The following is a 16951-nucleotide window of genomic DNA, read 5'->3' on the forward strand; positions in this document are numbered from 1 at the left end:
CACCTGCTTTTCTGTAGGACGGACCTGGCCAAACTTAATTGTGAAACCTCGAAGTTGTCAGTAAGCACAGTGCGGTTACAGCAAATTATTTAGGTGTTATTTTCCTGCAAACGCCCGCCGTCCCTTTAATCAATTCTGCTCAATGCACTTCAGCCCATTAGTATTGGCCTCAATCAAAGGGCACAAGATGACACATGATAAACAAGTGCTCTGCGACGCAGGGAAGCCACAACACGTGCTCTTGGGCGGTGGTTGAGGGGGGTGCCAGTGTGCGGAAACTGCTCAGAGACCGAGTAAATCTAAAAATAAAACGGCGGACAAATACTATGCTGAATTTTGAGGCAGTCTCTCGTTTCTTGAGACGTTTGAAAGTTGCCACTGCCCCGTAAACTATTAAACTTGTATATAGGATTTGCTTTACGAGACGTCCCACGAACGTCCAACTTTGCTTAAAATAACCCACGGAAATGCCATGTGACACACTGGCTCTGTGCGGTAACATGGCGTCCATTTTCCTCTTGCACCGCCGTGATCAATTGAACACAAAAGAAAACGTCCATTTGCAAACAGTTTCAGACACTGTTGTCACGTGACACCGCCCGTTGCGTAATAAATCAAAACGCATGACCATGCAGAAGAACATACGTAGACGTTAGCTACGTGTTATGTACAGGATCGGGGCACGGCATAGGCACTGCTCCATGTTGTGGTGCATTACAACTACATGTACTAAGTCTGCCCCGCTCCATTTTGGGTATTCTGCACATTTCTTTGTTCCAAGCATTCAACACGCATCAAGCTGTTATGTGCACCGAACACTACTGTGCTCCACATTATGTACAGCACATATGCTATAAATTATGTACAGCATGTGTGCACTGCGAATTGAGATGTATGGCACCCCTACGCCCGAAACTCCATACTTTTTAACATGCACAAGTGTTTTGCACTCCACATACACTATAATGTTCAGCACACCCAAGCCCCATATGTGCTCTGCTTATTGTAAGTACAGTTCCGTGAACCACGTGTGCACTACCTACACTCTTATACACAGTATTCACACACTACTCTATGCACTGATTTGCCCATTATATGTGAACCATGCGTGCAATAACTCAGTACAGCTGTGAACAATACATGCACAGCTCCATGCAACTATTTGACCACCCCTTGTTGTAAATACTATTTGACTTACAGCATCTTTCTTAAACCATACACACTTTTCATTGCACCTCTATTCACTGGGACATGCATACAGCTGAGCAGTTGCAACGTTCATATGAGCATGGCTGTACGTGATGCACAGCACGTGTTCAGGATGAGCATGTCTCAAAGCCGATGGCGCGTCAGGTGTTCCTGCAGCGTTCATCGACAACCAGAACCACGCAGGGCCGCCATTCGGCCTCACTCTTAATGTGACACACCCCGTTGTGACCAGACGCCAGACTATTTCATTAGAGGAGCTCTAAATAGTGTCCTGTGGAGACATCTCATTGGTGTCTTGAGTTATTCTTTTTATGAATGCGATCACTTATATATGTTTATACTTAAATTGTATTCCGGATCCCAAAGGGCAGAGAAGTGTTGTACAAAATTCTGCCAGGTTCTGGTACTGATACCTATTTCTGAGCCAACTCTGGGATCCGTCTGACCCAGTGAAATATGCAGAATTTGCCCTGGTGTCGTTTTCTGATATGGGACACACTTCAGCAGGGCCTGCATCTTGCCTGCTTTCTGTTCCGAGCAGCAACCTGCAGAGGTGGAGGGGGCTTTCTTAACTTCTCTTCCATCTGGGCCCAAAACGAAGGCTTGATTTAAAGGGTCATCGGGCCTCTTTTTTGGTTGGAGACTCACCCTGGCTGGCAGTCGTATAGAGCCTACCAACTAGATGCCAATGCAATGGAAGGAAACAAGGCACACAGTTTATCACTGTATAAGTACTTATTATAACACTATAATGTTGAGCACTCCATTGAAGACAATGAAGCCGCAGCGCCTTACATAAACTGAAATAGGCCAACTACATATATGGAGTGGGCCGGGGAAAGCGGAAGAGGCTGTGCTGCAGGGCACACCAGAGCCTTTCCTCTGCCTATTCCCGTAGCTCACAGAATCACTTGAGCCTTGGAAGTAGTGAGGGGAATTCAGCTTAGCTCCTGGCCCTTCTAAAGGAGAACAAGCATTGGCATAGCCATTAGGTCTCGCCTTTGGGACCTTATAAGTGCTTAGCCATGCAACAGTTGGTGTTGTTACACCAAGGATATTGTGCTGCATAACTAAACACTTGCACATGTCAGTAGAAGGTGAGGGTTATCCCTCCAGGGTTGATAGTGCCATATATAATTCATACCAATATCTTGATACATTTCTGTCTTGTCTAGGGACATCATGTAGTGGGATGGACTTTCCTACTCGTTTTAAAAACTCGTTCCATGGAGTTATGTTCCCTTTCTTAAAACAGCAACATCTTAAGTCCTTTATTGATTTGAATAAATGTAATATGACCTGTTGCAGCTCACTCTTGATTACTAGACTTGAATTTCCCTTAATCAGGCTCTTACCAGCCTCCCCGTAATGTACCCTGCCCCCACTTTCAATCATCAGACTGAAGAAATAAACAAATGAACCCAAACAAAACCAATATATTAAAAGGCATGCAAGAGGCATTCGGTCCAAAGGTATAAACTACAGTCCTACCGTCTGTTCGAATGCTGTGGTGCCTTAAACCCTTTCTTGGGGTTCTTAGTGTTAATGGTTGGTGGAGCTTTTTGTCAAAGTTTAGGTCCACAAATAAAACACTCATATTTTCAGTCCAGCATTGTGCTTGTGACCTACCCGGAATCGGTCTGAGCCCTGCGAGCTATCTTGCCTCATTAGTTGTGCGTTTAGTTTGCATCACTGCTATAGTTTGCATATTCTGCTTTTTTTTTTTTTTTGTGTTGGAATTTTTTATTAATAAAATTTTGATAAAGCACAAATGTAGATACATATGCAGAGGAAAAAATGTGACGCAGCATAAATGAGGAAATGATTCATAAAATATAACAAAGGAGGCATAAAACAATAAATCCTCTAGACTTCATAGGGCAAAAATAAGGATAAAAAGAAAGAAAGAAGAGAAAAAGAGGGAGAAAAAAAAAAAAAAGAGGAGCCCCAGAGTAACCTAACTAATTGTGAAATGAGATGGAAGCAATAAGAGTGAGAAGGAGCGTAGGAGAGAGGAATAAAAGAGAATGAACATGGTACGAAAAAGGTGGAATTAAGAAGGAAGAGCAGCCATAGAAGAGGAAGAAGTAGAAACTGAGTCATTACCCACTGTGGTTTCCAGGAATGGGGATCAAACTTGAAGAAAAATGGAAGCTTGATCCTGCAAATTAAAAATTATACGTTTGTAAGAAGCTGTTTGTACCATTGCCACCAACCACTCCTCCTGAGAAGGAGATAATGAAGACTTCCAATGACGCAATATACACATTTTTAGCCGTGGCGAGAGCAGTATGGAGGAGACGAGTCTGTGGTTTCGTAAACTTTAGAAGGCCACGAAAGTCATGTAAAATTATATTTGCAGAGGTAAAGGGCAAAGGCAATGACATAGAAGAAGCCAAAGTCTTTCGCACAAAAAGCCAAAATGATCTAGTACGAGGGCACTCATAGATTATATCACAACCGGTAGCAGGACATCTCCAGCAGAAAGAATGGGAAAGTAACTTGGCACAATGTAATTTGACCGGGGACCAGTACCATTCATGGAGAATTTTACAAATACAGAATTTAAGGCGAGCTTCTCGAACACCCTTGTGTAATCCTTCCAAAATGAGAACCCACTGAGCATCGGAGTATGTCACAGAAAGGCGTGATTGCCACTTATATTGAAGAGCTTTCGAAAGGGGTTGCGAAAATAGAGGATGTAAGAGTCTTATACAGGCCAGAGGTGACACCCTTAAAAGTTCCCCATAAATTCAAATAAGATAAAATAGGAGAAGTGGACAACAGCTCAGGTGGGGAAACCAGACGTTTTGTGATAGCTTGTTGAAGATGGGAATATTTACAGGATTGTGAGGGCGGGAGATGGAATTCCTCACTGAGTTGGGGAAAGGATTTAAAATTGTCACCATGGAACAGTTGTTCCGGGGAATGAATACCAGCCTCCTGCCACAGAGGCCAGGACACAGTACGACCCCTCACCCGAATAGCCGAGTTAGACCATATAGGAGCATGAAAATGAAGCCGCGAGTTAGATTTAAGGATACGATGACTTCTTTGCCAAGACTTATACATAGCGGATAATATAGGATTTTTGGGGTCAAGAGAGCCGGAACCCTTCCCATATAAAAGGGACAAACCAGGGCCAGAAGCCAATAAGTGGCGTTCAAGTGGTACCCATTAAGGGATGTTTTTAGACTTGGGTAGAAAGAAAGATGGGAAAGATGGAGGGCAAGGGAGTAATGCTCGATAGAGGGAAGACCCAAACCTCCTTGCAATTGGTGGGATTTTAATTTGGCTAGGGTGAGACGCGGTTTAGCTGTACCCCATATAAAAAGTTTAATTTTTGAATCAATGGACCGAAGAGTAGCCAAAGGAATGGTCAAAGGGAGCATACCCAGAACATAGAGAAAACGTGGTAGGTTGACCATCTTGATCGCCTGAACCCCTCCCCAAAGGGATAAACCAAGGCCCTTCCATTTATCGAAGTCTCTTTGCATTTGCGCAATTAAAGGAGTTAAATTGTCGGTGACAACGTTATCCAACCCCCTATTGAGGAGTATACCTAAGTATTTAAGCTGAAAAGGTTGCCAATGGAATGGAAAACCAGAGATTGCATCCTTCGTAGTACCAATGGACATAGGTAATGCTTCGCTCTTGTCCCAGTTTATCTTATATCCAGAGAGAGAAGAAAAATCATCAATGACACGGAGGAGAGCAGGGAGAGAGCAGGGAAGATCAGTAAGTGTGAGAAGAATATCATCCGCATATAAATACATTTTGGAATGACCGATTGGAAGAGGAATGCCCACCACAGCAGCCGATTGACAAATTGCAGCAGCCAGAGGTTCCATAGCCAAAAGAAAGAGGGGAGAGTGGACAACCCTGACTGGTACCCCGTCGGATAGGAAATGGAGTAGAAAGAAAACCACCACCGTTACTTGAGCAGATGGGCTATCATAAAGTAGTCGTACTTTAGCTATGAACTGATCGCCTAATCCAAATCTTTGTATGACGGTAAAAAGGTATTCCCATTCAATGCGGTCAAATGCTTTTTAAGCATCTAAAGAGAGAAGGGGGCATGAAGAACCGGGTTATTTAAGACCCAGCGGCGTCAGGGGACACGCCCAAAGTCTGAGTTCACCTGTCACAGAGACACGGAATCTTCTAGGTGACGTCAAAGATCGAATTTATTGGCTGCAACCAGAAACCGAGGTCCACGAAGTACAATGGCTGTATATTCGTAGGAGACTGCTCAATTTTTACAAAGCAAGCCATCCTTTTTATGCCAAAAATCACATTCCAGACAAATACTTTACATTTACAAACTGTCCAATCAAATGTGTCCAAATCAGAGGTATCGCATGACGGTAAAACCCACTTTTCAGTTTCCCAGCCCACGATCGATCATTGGTCGAACCCAACATTCTTCATCAGACAGGTCGATCGAAACCCACCATAAAACCGGGCACCTCCCCATCGTAAACAGCCAGAGGAGTAAGGAGCAGAGACAGGTGTGAGTAAGATAAGACCTAGTTGTGTGCAATAAAGGGTTTATGATCCCCTCTGCCTTGATTCTCGATCAGCTACTGGGAAAGGAACTGGCCTAACAAGTTTGGCTTCAGGCAAGAGGGACGTTCGCCCGGGTCATTCAGAAGTCAGCTAAAGTGTACGTGTGCTAAAGGCTCGTGTGGCCAAAGTCATCGGCCTATGTGAGGGCAACCACAAAATGGCTGCCGTATACAAAATGGAACCCGAGGGTTCAGAACGAATCCCTAAATACATGGTGAATCCATCGGTGTAATGTGACAAACACTCATGCTTGCCGTACTAACTAGTTACGGTTCGCTGATACCAAATTCGTCACGGAACAATGACCTTTATGAAACTGGTTCAGGATTCACGGAACCTCAAGAGGTTCCATAGCCAAAAGAGGGGAGAGTGGACAACCCTGACGGGTACCCCGTCGGATAGGAAATGAGTAGAAAGAAAACCACCACAGTTAACTTGAGCAGATGGGCTATCATAAAGTAGTCGTACTTTAGCTATGAACTGATCGCCTAATCCAAATCTTTGCATGTCGGTAAAAAGGTATTCCCATTCAATGTGGTCAAATGCTTTTTCAGCATCTAAAGAGAGGAGGGTATCATCGGCAAGATGCTTAGCTGACCATAGGGGATGGGAGAGAGTACGTAAGTGATTTCGAGAGGAACGACCGGGAACAAAACCTACTTGGGAGTTATGGATTAAGAAGGTAAAATCTTGCGGAGTCGTGGTGCAAGAATCTTAATATCCGAATTTAAGAGAGATATAGGACGATAACTACCACACAATAGAGGATCCTTGCCAGGTTTAGTCAAAACCGCTATGATTGCTTTGTTGGAGATAGAACCAAGAGAAGACTCCTCCACGGCTTCCCCAAAGGCAGCATGAAGAGTATCAATCCTGCTCTGACCAGTCCATTAAAAAAATTCAGGAGGAAAACCATCATCCCCCGGAGCTTTATGGTACGGTAAGGCAGATATATCTGAGGAAATTTCATCCATCGTGATAGGTCCCTCAAGTAAAGCTCTGCCATCATCGGAGAGTCGTGGAAGATGTACTTCATCTAGAAATTTAGACATCGCTAGCGTATCTACCTGAGTGCCTGGGGAGTAGAGAGATCTATAAAATGAGGCAAAATCTCTTGTGGCCGAGTAAGGATATCTCCACCACTTGATTTGATCGCTGGAATCGCCATAGTGGCCTCTTTGATGCAGCTGCGCAGCTAATAATCGAGCAGCCTTCTCCCCTTGTTCATAATGACGACCTTTCATCTTTTGTAAGGCATATTCCGCCTTAGAAGTAAAGAGTATTGAGGGACATGCGTGCTTGTACCAATAACTTACAATTTTGGAGAGTCGGTTTCGAAATATATAGTTGAGAGAGTCGACGAATATCCTTTTCTAGATCAAGTTGTTTGGCAGCGTTCTGTTTATTATAAAGAGCTGCGTCCCGCATAAGTTGCCCTCTGATGGTTGCCTTAGCAGCTGCCCAGACCATTCTTTTAGAGGAAACCGAATCTTCATTATTGCGAAGATAATCACGGAAGTGGGATTGCAAAAGAAGTTTACCCGCTGGCATTTTATATTTGTTGATATTCAAACGCCACGATTTGCGCCCGGACTCATAAGACCCAAGTCTAAAGGTAAAGGAACAGGGGACTGATCAGATATAGCTGCTTCTAAAATCTGGGAATCAGTAACCAATCGGACTGAATGTTGCGAAAGAAGAAAATAATCAAGGCGTGAAAATGTACCGTGAGTAGAAGAAAAAAGTGTACTCTTTATCATGTGGGTGACTTAGTCTCCAATGGTCAACAAGACCAGTGTCAGCAAGGATGTCACAGAAGATGGCTCTGTTAGAAGCGTTGATAGTGTCAATGCAGCCTGTTCTATCAGGATCCGGTGCCAAATTCCAATCACCACCGATGAGAAATTAAGAAGCATTTATTTCCGTAAGAAGACGATTAAGTCGAAAAAATAATTGCTTTTTGGAGCCTAGCGGAGCGTATACAGAACCAAGACAAATGAAGGAATTGCCAAGCTTCAGTTTAACAAATACATACCGACCTTCCGGGTCAGACCATGACTTTAGAATTGTGAAAGGAAGTGACTTTCGAAAAAGGATGGCTACTCCGCATTTACGAATAGGATTAGGATTGGCGGGATCAGGTTTAGAGACTGAACTATGTATGACTTTACCAACCCAGTCCCTGCTGAGTTTACTAGACTCCATATCGTCCAAATGAGTCTCCTGTAAGAAGAGCAACGACCACATGCTTAGAATGTAAATAGGAAAGAACTTTCTTACGTTTTATGTAATGGGTGAGGCCATGAACATTCCAAGAAATCAGACAACGGATGGGTAGAAGGCATGAGAATAGGATTAAGTAAACAAGAAGTGAGGAAAAGCAGAAACAAAAAAGAATAGAAATGCTACTCTGGGAAACCAAAAAACAAAGGTATAGAGGTTAGAAAAAGTAATTAGGGAAATTAAGAAGGAAAAAGAAAAGTGGATAGGAAAGTAGAAGAGAAAAGCAACCTGGACTGTAAACTGCGGGTCTGGGCGCACTTAGAGCAATGCAATGTGAGACCGACCCTCTTCGAGCAAAGAGAGGGGATCTAGAGGATAAATGGTAACATGAGATATATAAAGCACAATAGAACAAAATAACATCATCAAAATCGGAATCAACTCCTCTTCATCCCCTCCAAGAGACTGTCACGAAATATAATGATAAAAGTAACCAAGACATCAATAAACCCCCCTACAACCTAAATATTACATGAGAAGAACATGAGGAGAGTAAATAAAAGCAAGGAGGATGAAGCAAAAGGAAGACCAGATATAGAAGAGAAAAAGTGGAAGAAAGATATAGCAATGTATCGTATCAGAACCAGTAAAGTAGGAAGAATTGTTAGAAGTATGATGCAAGAACCATACAAAAGGAGAGTAATGAGAGCAAGGAGATTGGAAAAGGGATCGCCATAGGAGAGGGAACAACTTGGAGAAAAGTCTCCAATTGGCAAAATACTGAGAGGATACCAAATATCCAGTGTATACAAGAATACCATATCAAGCTTGACAACAGGGGAAGTACCTTAGGCAGAGGGAGGAGCAGAAAAAAGAATCTCCAGACAGAATGTACAATGAGGGAGACCAGCGAAGATAAAAACACTCTAAGAGGAAACAATGAAGAAAAGAAACTCCAAATACGCATGAAACAGCAAAGAGATGAGACGTACAATGACAAACGGAGCAACAAAACAAGGTTCAAAGAGAAGTACAACATAGTAGGAACAGTCCCTCATGAAGAAGGTAACAATCCTGCAACATGTAGAAGCAGATCCTAAAAAATAAAGAACTTTAAAACTGAAAACAGTGTGTAAATAGGAGGTGTAGAACAATAATCAGGCAATGAGCAGTTTGTAAATCATGCAGTAGAAGTGACCACATTACATAGCGGTTTGGATTCTCGACTTGCAAATCAAGTAGGAAGAACATGGCCAACAACAGGAATCGCTACTAACTGGTGGAAGAAGAAAACAGTAGAACATAAAAGGGATAAGTCAGTCAGCATCAGAGGGCTTCTTGGTAGGCGATCTAGACTTGTCTCTCTGCTGCGTGTTAGTGAGAGAGGAGACGGAACGGAGAGCTGATTCCCTATCCTCCTGGGAACGAGGCAAACGAGTAAGATCCCGGCTTCGTTGTCTGGAATCAGCAGTCGGACAAAGGAGATGTTGACAAATTGGTAGATGAAGGTTTGGATTGAGAAGATTGTGCATGGGAGGAAGATTTAGTTTCCATATCTTCGGACATGAGATCGTCCAAAAACTGCTGAAGAAGGGCAGGATCATAAGTCTTTAGATTCTCCATGTCTAGTAAAACGAAAACGCGCGGGCTCAAATAAACCATACTTGATGTCCATTCGGCGTAGTTGGGGCCGCAAGGCGAGAAACGCCTTCCTCCGTTCATTTGTTTCTTTAGAAAAGTCTGCATGCATGTGGATGATATGACCTTGAAATAGAAAGGAGCCACGTGAGCGAGCCATTGATAATATTTGTCGAGTCTGTTCATATAGAAGAAAACAGGCAATAATTGGTCTGGGCCTTGCAGAGGCACCAGAGCGAGGTGGACCCAACCTATGAGCCTGTTGAATCTCAAGAGGGGGAGCAAAGGAAATTCCAGTCAAAGTGGGAAGAGAGTGTTACATAGAAAGGCCTTCATGTCTTGCTTTTCAATATTTTCTGGAAAGCCGAAAAAACGGACATTGTCCCTACGACTGCAATCTTCCAAATCGACGATCTTACTGTGTAGAAAAAGGTCTTGATCTGAACCTTGAACAGAATCCAGTCTACTTTCCGTATCCAGTCTACTTTCCTTATCCAATAGTTTAGATTCAATGACATCAATCCTTGTATGAAAAGTGGTGAGTTCAGCCCTAATTGACTTAGTCTCCGCAGCCAAGGATGTCATGGTAACATCAAAACCTTCCAGCCGACGATTAACTCCAGAGAGTTCTTGTAAAATGCGCTGCATAGTATCAGATAAAGAATTGTCACTCTGAGGTGACGCAGCTGGCGGTGAAGGAGGCGACGCAGAACCATTACCTTTAGGTGGCGAAGTGGAATGTTGTTTCACCACTTCAGTAAATGAGGCTGCTTAGGTCCACGACCACCATTCCTGTTATTAGACATTTCAGAACTCTGTAGTATAGGCGGTCTACAGTAGCGAATAGATGGGATAGTGGAGGAAGAAGCAATGATGAGACCAATGACGTATCCAGTATCCATGAGGCAACTAAACATATGTAGCAAGTAAAGAAGCGCAACAAATAACATGTTGATAGTGCTGAAAAGTAGAGGGCAGCACAATGGTGCCTCCAAACACCAAGTATTGTTTTACCAAATCAGCGCAAAGCTGAGGTGACACATGTTGCGCGCCAAAACTGCCTCAGCAATAAAGTATGCTAGTGTGGTAAATGAGCAACAGCAGGCCAGCTATACCACAGTGATAAATTGATCCATATATCAACTGTTAAGCTGAAATTGAGATATGAGAGGGCAAAATGAGGTGACAGGAGCCAATAAGAAAAAAAAACCTGACACCAACTGTCACAGTCAGCATAACAAAGCACGTCATTCTGCTTCCAAGAAATGTAAAAGGCAAAAAATTGGTGACACTGCGTGAAGTATATCGGTCATTGAAGACTTGGAGGCGGCGTGAAAAATCACTCCTCATAACGCTGCATATTTGTACTTAGAAGAAATCTCCTCATAAAGGCTTTGAAAGAGGTCGTCGTGTGTTAAGGATACACACAATGTTAATCCCAGCGTGTGCATGGTAACAGGAGCGCAGCTTCGTCGACTGAAGGGGTGCGGCCTAAGGCGTGAGGAAGCCCGACCCTAAAGTTGTAGGAGGCGTGGCTCACCCTGACAGGAAGCACAGCGTCATCAGTGCGCAGGTCCCGATGTCCACGTCAGCGCAGGCGGTCACGTCTTCATGGCACCAGGAAACAAAGGAAACCAGCGCTACAGCGATGAAAAAAACACCGCTTTGTTCCTTGCAGTCTCCGCCGGCAGAGGAACTCCGAAAGCAGGATCCCGGCTGACAGGTAAGAGAGAGGCTCGTTAGGGGTCCGTCCCTCAGCGGAGCTCTTCCCTCAGGCGGCCATCTTCCTGCGTGGCCAGACCACACCCCCTATTCTGTTCTTTTTAAGTTCGTTAAAGATATTTCTACCTTTTGCTTTGTCCTTCACGTCATCGTTAAGTTTCCTGTTCGTTGTGTACATCTATGCACGCACATATGGACACACACACACACACACACACACACACACACATTCTTCTACCTTCCATAGAAACTGCATCCTACTTGGAAACGTCATTCGGGATCTTACTATTCTCAAAGTTCCTATACATTTGGCTTGAAGATTTGCAAGGGTTGTTGATGCCACATCCAATAGTAAATTCACATGGTTGCTGTTTAAGTTTAGTGTGGTTCGTGAATGGTTCTTGAGAATTCTCATTTTGCTGAAAGTATGTCATTTAAACTACACTATCTGCAGAAATTGACATTTTGTCGTCTTTGGTGCACTTGCTGTACTCCTTCAATGTGAACTACTTGAGATTCTGGGTATGCGCCAACAGTGGTTTAACACCAACCGAAAGATGACCAGTTAACCTTTGCAAAGAGCCTTCCCCTGTGTGTGAACCCACGCCGCTACATTTTTATTAACTGTTGCTCCGTTTGAGCTGGATTATGCAGTAGATGATGGATTATGTAGCAAATCCATAATTATGTGAAAAGCTGTGGCCGTGGAATTTTATGATTCCTGTGGCCCTGCATATAGCCCCTCTTCTGTTGTCTTGATTAGTGGTTTTCAGTTTCTTAGTTTTCCCTTCGCTCCTGAGCCCTCCGGCACACTTGCTAAACATCTTTTCTTAAAACTGTAATTTTCTTGGAGAGGCTTTTACGTCCTTTGCCACCTCTGTATGAAGATAAGCTTGACGCTCTCTGTAGAGCACTTTTAATAGACTCCTTCCTTTCATCAATTTTTTTTTCTGCTTGCAATTGTTGGAACACTATATTTGACAATAGGTCATTGGGTTATGTTTAAGGCTCCCTGTTATCCGTTTCTACTGATTTTTACAGATTAATACAGACAGAAAAACATTTGTTTTCTTGTCTGTATTTAGGGTGCTTTTTGAGTGTTTCTAAATGCATTTTGCCATGACTGACAGCCCAATAACTGTGTAGATTGATAGGTAAGGGGGTTAAAAAAGAAAGGAATTTTAGTAAAGCTGCTTTAAAACCGCATTAGCTATGCCCAAGGCTGATACTGAAATGTGCATATTTTCATATAAGTGCATTGGTTTATCTTCTACGGGTGTTCATATCACTGAAACCTGGCAGGCATTCAATCATGACGGCATATTTATTGGTTAAATAAATGTGGAAATATACCAGTTTCAGCTTTACTTTTTTCATAAAACCCATAATAAATATGGATAAATACAGACGGAATGACAAAAAAATACCATAAAACCAGGAGCAGTTATGTTGTATAGCCAGATGTGCACAATAAGCCTCAATATCCTTTTGTAGTTTGGCTTAGACTGTTGCGAATTGCTTGGGACATGGGTACTTTATAGCCCAGAGAACGCAAGTTTTGCAGAGTACATCCCTCACTAGAGTAAAGTCGTTGAAGCAGCTGTTGATTGATGGATTCTCCTTTGTCATTTAGCGCAAGCAGGTTGAGCTCCTCCACTGACTGTACTTTATCTTGGGCATCACCTCTTCAAATCTAGCACTCACCTCATGCCACATACTTGAGGCCCCAAGCAGCACCTTTGCCCCCCCCCCCCCCCCCCCCCCCAAAACACAATGTAGAACTTCCCCTCTCCCGTTGTTGCACCTCAGTTGCTCTTCCTGGCCATTACTAAGTCCTTGATAGATCACCTTGGCCTCTGTCTGAATTGCTAACAGTCTGTTTGATAATGGCACATAGGAAAACCATGGGCTTCTCATACGACCTTCATATCTTTATGCTCTTGGACTGTCTGGATTTCCCGTCTGTTAACACGCTCCAGAGAAGGGCCATCATACCCTGTCTATATCCTTTGACCAGGGAGCACCTCCGACTGTGTGGTGGCTAATACTAGCTTCATTGCCCCATCAAGATTCGGTTTGCCATCCTGTCACTCGGTACTGCAGCGTCCATAGTCATTTGATTCCCCTCAACATTTTTATTGATTTTTTTTTGTTGCTAGATCAGTGTTAATGAACCCACCATCCTGGCAATAAATCCCCACCAAACGTCCCTCCTACTTTTTCCTGCAACCCAATGTTTTCAAGCGTTCTGTATTCAGTTGTTTAAGAAATCGATAAGCATCACCTTTTTGGTCACTTCATAACACTGATCTAAATGTTCAACCTTTTCCGCCCACTGTCTGGGTAGATGTTTAGAGGTCATGTTAGATAAAAAACCATTGTGTGTTTATCAGTTTTCTGACATTTGGCCCACTATTCGCTTTCTTATGTTTATTTTCAGCTGCATTAACCTCATGCCATAGCATTCTCTGGTGTCTCAGAGAATTATATTTTTCATGTGTTCTTTGACTGGAAGATCCAGTTTAATTACTAGAGTCCCACAATTGATTTTGATTCTCAGATTTTTGGAAACCGCACACAGAAAACACTTTTCTTCGCAGCTTAAAGCACATTCGGTGCTGGAGGCAGGGGGTGAGATCCTGTGAGTACTTTCTATGGTGAAGAGTTCTACTCTGATGGTAGTCTTTATTTCTAGAAATAGTTTCTAACAAATGTAGCAATATTATGAGGTGCAAACAGTACTCCACTGTTAAAGTGTGCTAATAGATAATCAAGCTGAAAACTGCATTGAATTGTTGGGACTGTCCGCACATAGTTTGCAAAATTTGGTTTAGTGTCCAGTTGAGCCATGGGAGGAAACGGGCAAGTAGACTGACTTATTACAGTTTCAAGTATTGGCATACCTTATTTCATTTGGTTAGTTAACGTTCCTCTGTTTGTTTGAGCAAGGTTTGTTTTGTTCTGTATGAAAAAGTTCAACTTTTGGTTAGGCGATTATGTATGTGTATGTAGGTTAATCTAACAAAAAAAATCTTCAATTATGCGGTTCCTCCTCTTCAAATTGGCTGCAGCAGGTGACCGTCCATTTTTTTTTTTCCTAATTCAATTTTTTCACCTGCCTTTTTAGTTCATTTAGGTTATACGGTATAAAAGGAATTTCCTTTTAATGGTTTTGGAATCTCTTAACTTATTTATGGGCGCATGCAAACATTCTGGTGTGATTAGGAGGGAATATGGTTGAGCATATTAATATCCATATGCACATAAAACACAACCAGAAACCAAACCTCCTGCTCTCATGGGACACATTGGCTGATAATACGGTCAGTTATTTATAGAGCTTTCTTAAGTTTGTTAAATCATTTGTCTAGGTTTAGATGCCGTCAGTACGTGAGCCATTGATTGTGTTTATATTCTGTATATAATGTATTCCAAAATATTCATGATTCCTGCTAATTGATGTACTCTTTCTTTAGAAACTTCTCACTCTTTTTAGCCCCTTATCACCATGGAAAGTGGAGATTCTAAAGATAACGGTGGTTCAGAGCAGTCGGAAGGTCAACGGCAAAGTCAACTAGAGCGATTAAATCGAGAGGAAGCCTTCTATCAGTTTGTAAATAACCTCAATGAAGAGGACTATAGGCTTATGAGGGATAACAACTTGCTTGGTACTCCAGGTATGTTATATAAAATTATACGTAACATTCAATGTTATATGCGAATATTAATGTTACTGTTTAATGCAAAATGGTTGGACAGTGAATGCACTCTAGGATAATTTTACATCTTGTTCTCATTTACCATGGATCTCGTGCAAATGTATGAGTTCTTGTAGCTTGGAAAAACCAGTAGAAAATTAAATCTGAAGCTTTTAATGTGTATTATAGTTACATTTATATGCCCAGGATGAATTAATGTGTTCGTAATATAAGAAATTGTAATACCTGTTTCGTATCAGCATTTGGTTTTCTACTGCAAACAAGGGCATTGTGCAGGTTAAACTAATTTTGTCACATTTGACTACAAGAGTGGCATAATTGCCCACAATTTATTGTTGGTCTTTACTTGAAACTAAAGGGTTGTTTTCAGTCTAGCTGTTCAGTGGTTGTTGTTTCAGGTATGATGCAAAATAATTTCTCCTTAGGTTGCCTCATTAGTATCGCAATGTTGCTGGTGCAGCCACCTTATTTATAAGGTATTTGTAAATTTACCTGCTACTTTGTGGAGTTGATTGATTTAGATTGCTTGAATTATTAGGCCTCAGACTGCTCGTTTAAAAAACTGATGTTTTTCAATTTCGAGTCCCAGGTTACAGCCAAATAGTATTCATACTGTAGAAAACAATCTTAGCTAAGCTCCTTTCAGCTCTCTCACTTAGCTGTGTCCCGTTTTCACACACCAAGCTGCTGCCTTATTCCTGCATACATGTAAGTTTGGGCTTGAATCTTCTCTCACGTTTTGTAGTATGAATCTTTAACGTTTTGTAGTATGTTTGCTAACTGTACGATTCATTATTTTTGACTCTAGGAGTAACTTTTTCTCCTATCAGTACTGTTGAGTTAAGATTATTGGAAAATATTTTGAACCAGCTTGAACTTAAATTTTTTCTTGTATATTTTTATTTAGTGAGTTGCATCACACCCAGTCTTGAGTAGTAGAACTCTGTAAAGCAAAGAAATGTGCTGTTTATTTTGTCACTCCAAGATGGATTGTGTTGCAGGCACTCCTAGCAATAATTCAAGTGTTGCATGAACAGAACTGGGCACAGGTCATTAAAGATTTAAGAGGGGGTTTGACCCCGGAAATAGCTATAAACAATGGCATTAGACAGGGTTGCGTTCTAGCCCCACTTTTATTTTCGATATTTCTCGCAGACCTACCATCTTCCTTGATGACCGATAGAAGTGCAAGCCCAAAAGCTAGTGGGAAGCATATATCCTGTTTGCTGTATGCAGACTACTTAGTAATTTTAGACCAAACTGAGCTGGGTCTGCAAAGAAAGTTAAATGCGTTTAATATATATTGTGCATCTAAACGCCTTACAGTGAATATGGATGAAACAAAAATCCTGTGCTTCGGTAAGAGAAATCAAAAATGTTATTTGGACTTTAGGGCAAACTAAATTAGAAATTGCTAACCATTATAAATATCTTGGGATATGGTTCGACCAGTCTCTAAAATGGACTACGCACCTGGAGGCCCAGAAAGTTAAAACCCTAGCTTCAGTTTGCGGGCTGAAAATTTTAAACAGTAGCTATGGTATGTCCCACTGACCACTGTTGAAGGCATTCAATGCAATGATCCCCCCACAAATGCAATATGGTGTCAGAAATATTATGCTTAGGAGGGAAAAGTACCTGGAGCAGAGAAGAAGGGAAATGTTTAAAAGCACTATTGTCATTACCTAGCTTATCAATGTTACAGTCAATTAGATTAGAGGTAGATGTGACTTTGTGGGATGTCCAGGTACAAGTAGGTGTGTTAAGGTTCTGGAAACGGCTGGGAACAGGAGAAGAGATGAAAGTGTCACAATGGTGTATGGAGGAGATCCAGAAAAGTGAACTTAGGTGGGCGAATGAAACAAGAAAGA

At 42.1% G+C, this 16951-nt stretch overlaps 1 protein-coding gene across 1 annotated transcript in view; it reads left to right on the plus strand.

Moving 5' to 3' along the window:
* The window catches only part of RLIM (ring finger protein, LIM domain interacting), a 129329-nt gene that overhangs the window by 25523 nt on the left and 86855 nt on the right, over positions 1–16951 (plus strand). The window contains exon 2 of the mRNA XM_078688837.1: positions 14838–15038. Within this exon, the coding sequence (XP_078544963.1) occupies positions 14870–15038 (169 nt within the window). The 5' untranslated portion in view covers positions 14838–14869. The remainder of the gene's footprint in view (positions 1–14837; positions 15039–16951) is intronic.

Source organism: Lissotriton helveticus, chromosome 4_1 (assembly GCF_964261635.1).
Source record: "Lissotriton helveticus chromosome 4_1, aLisHel1.1, whole genome shotgun sequence".
NCBI lineage: Eukaryota > Metazoa > Chordata > Amphibia > Caudata > Salamandridae > Lissotriton > Lissotriton helveticus.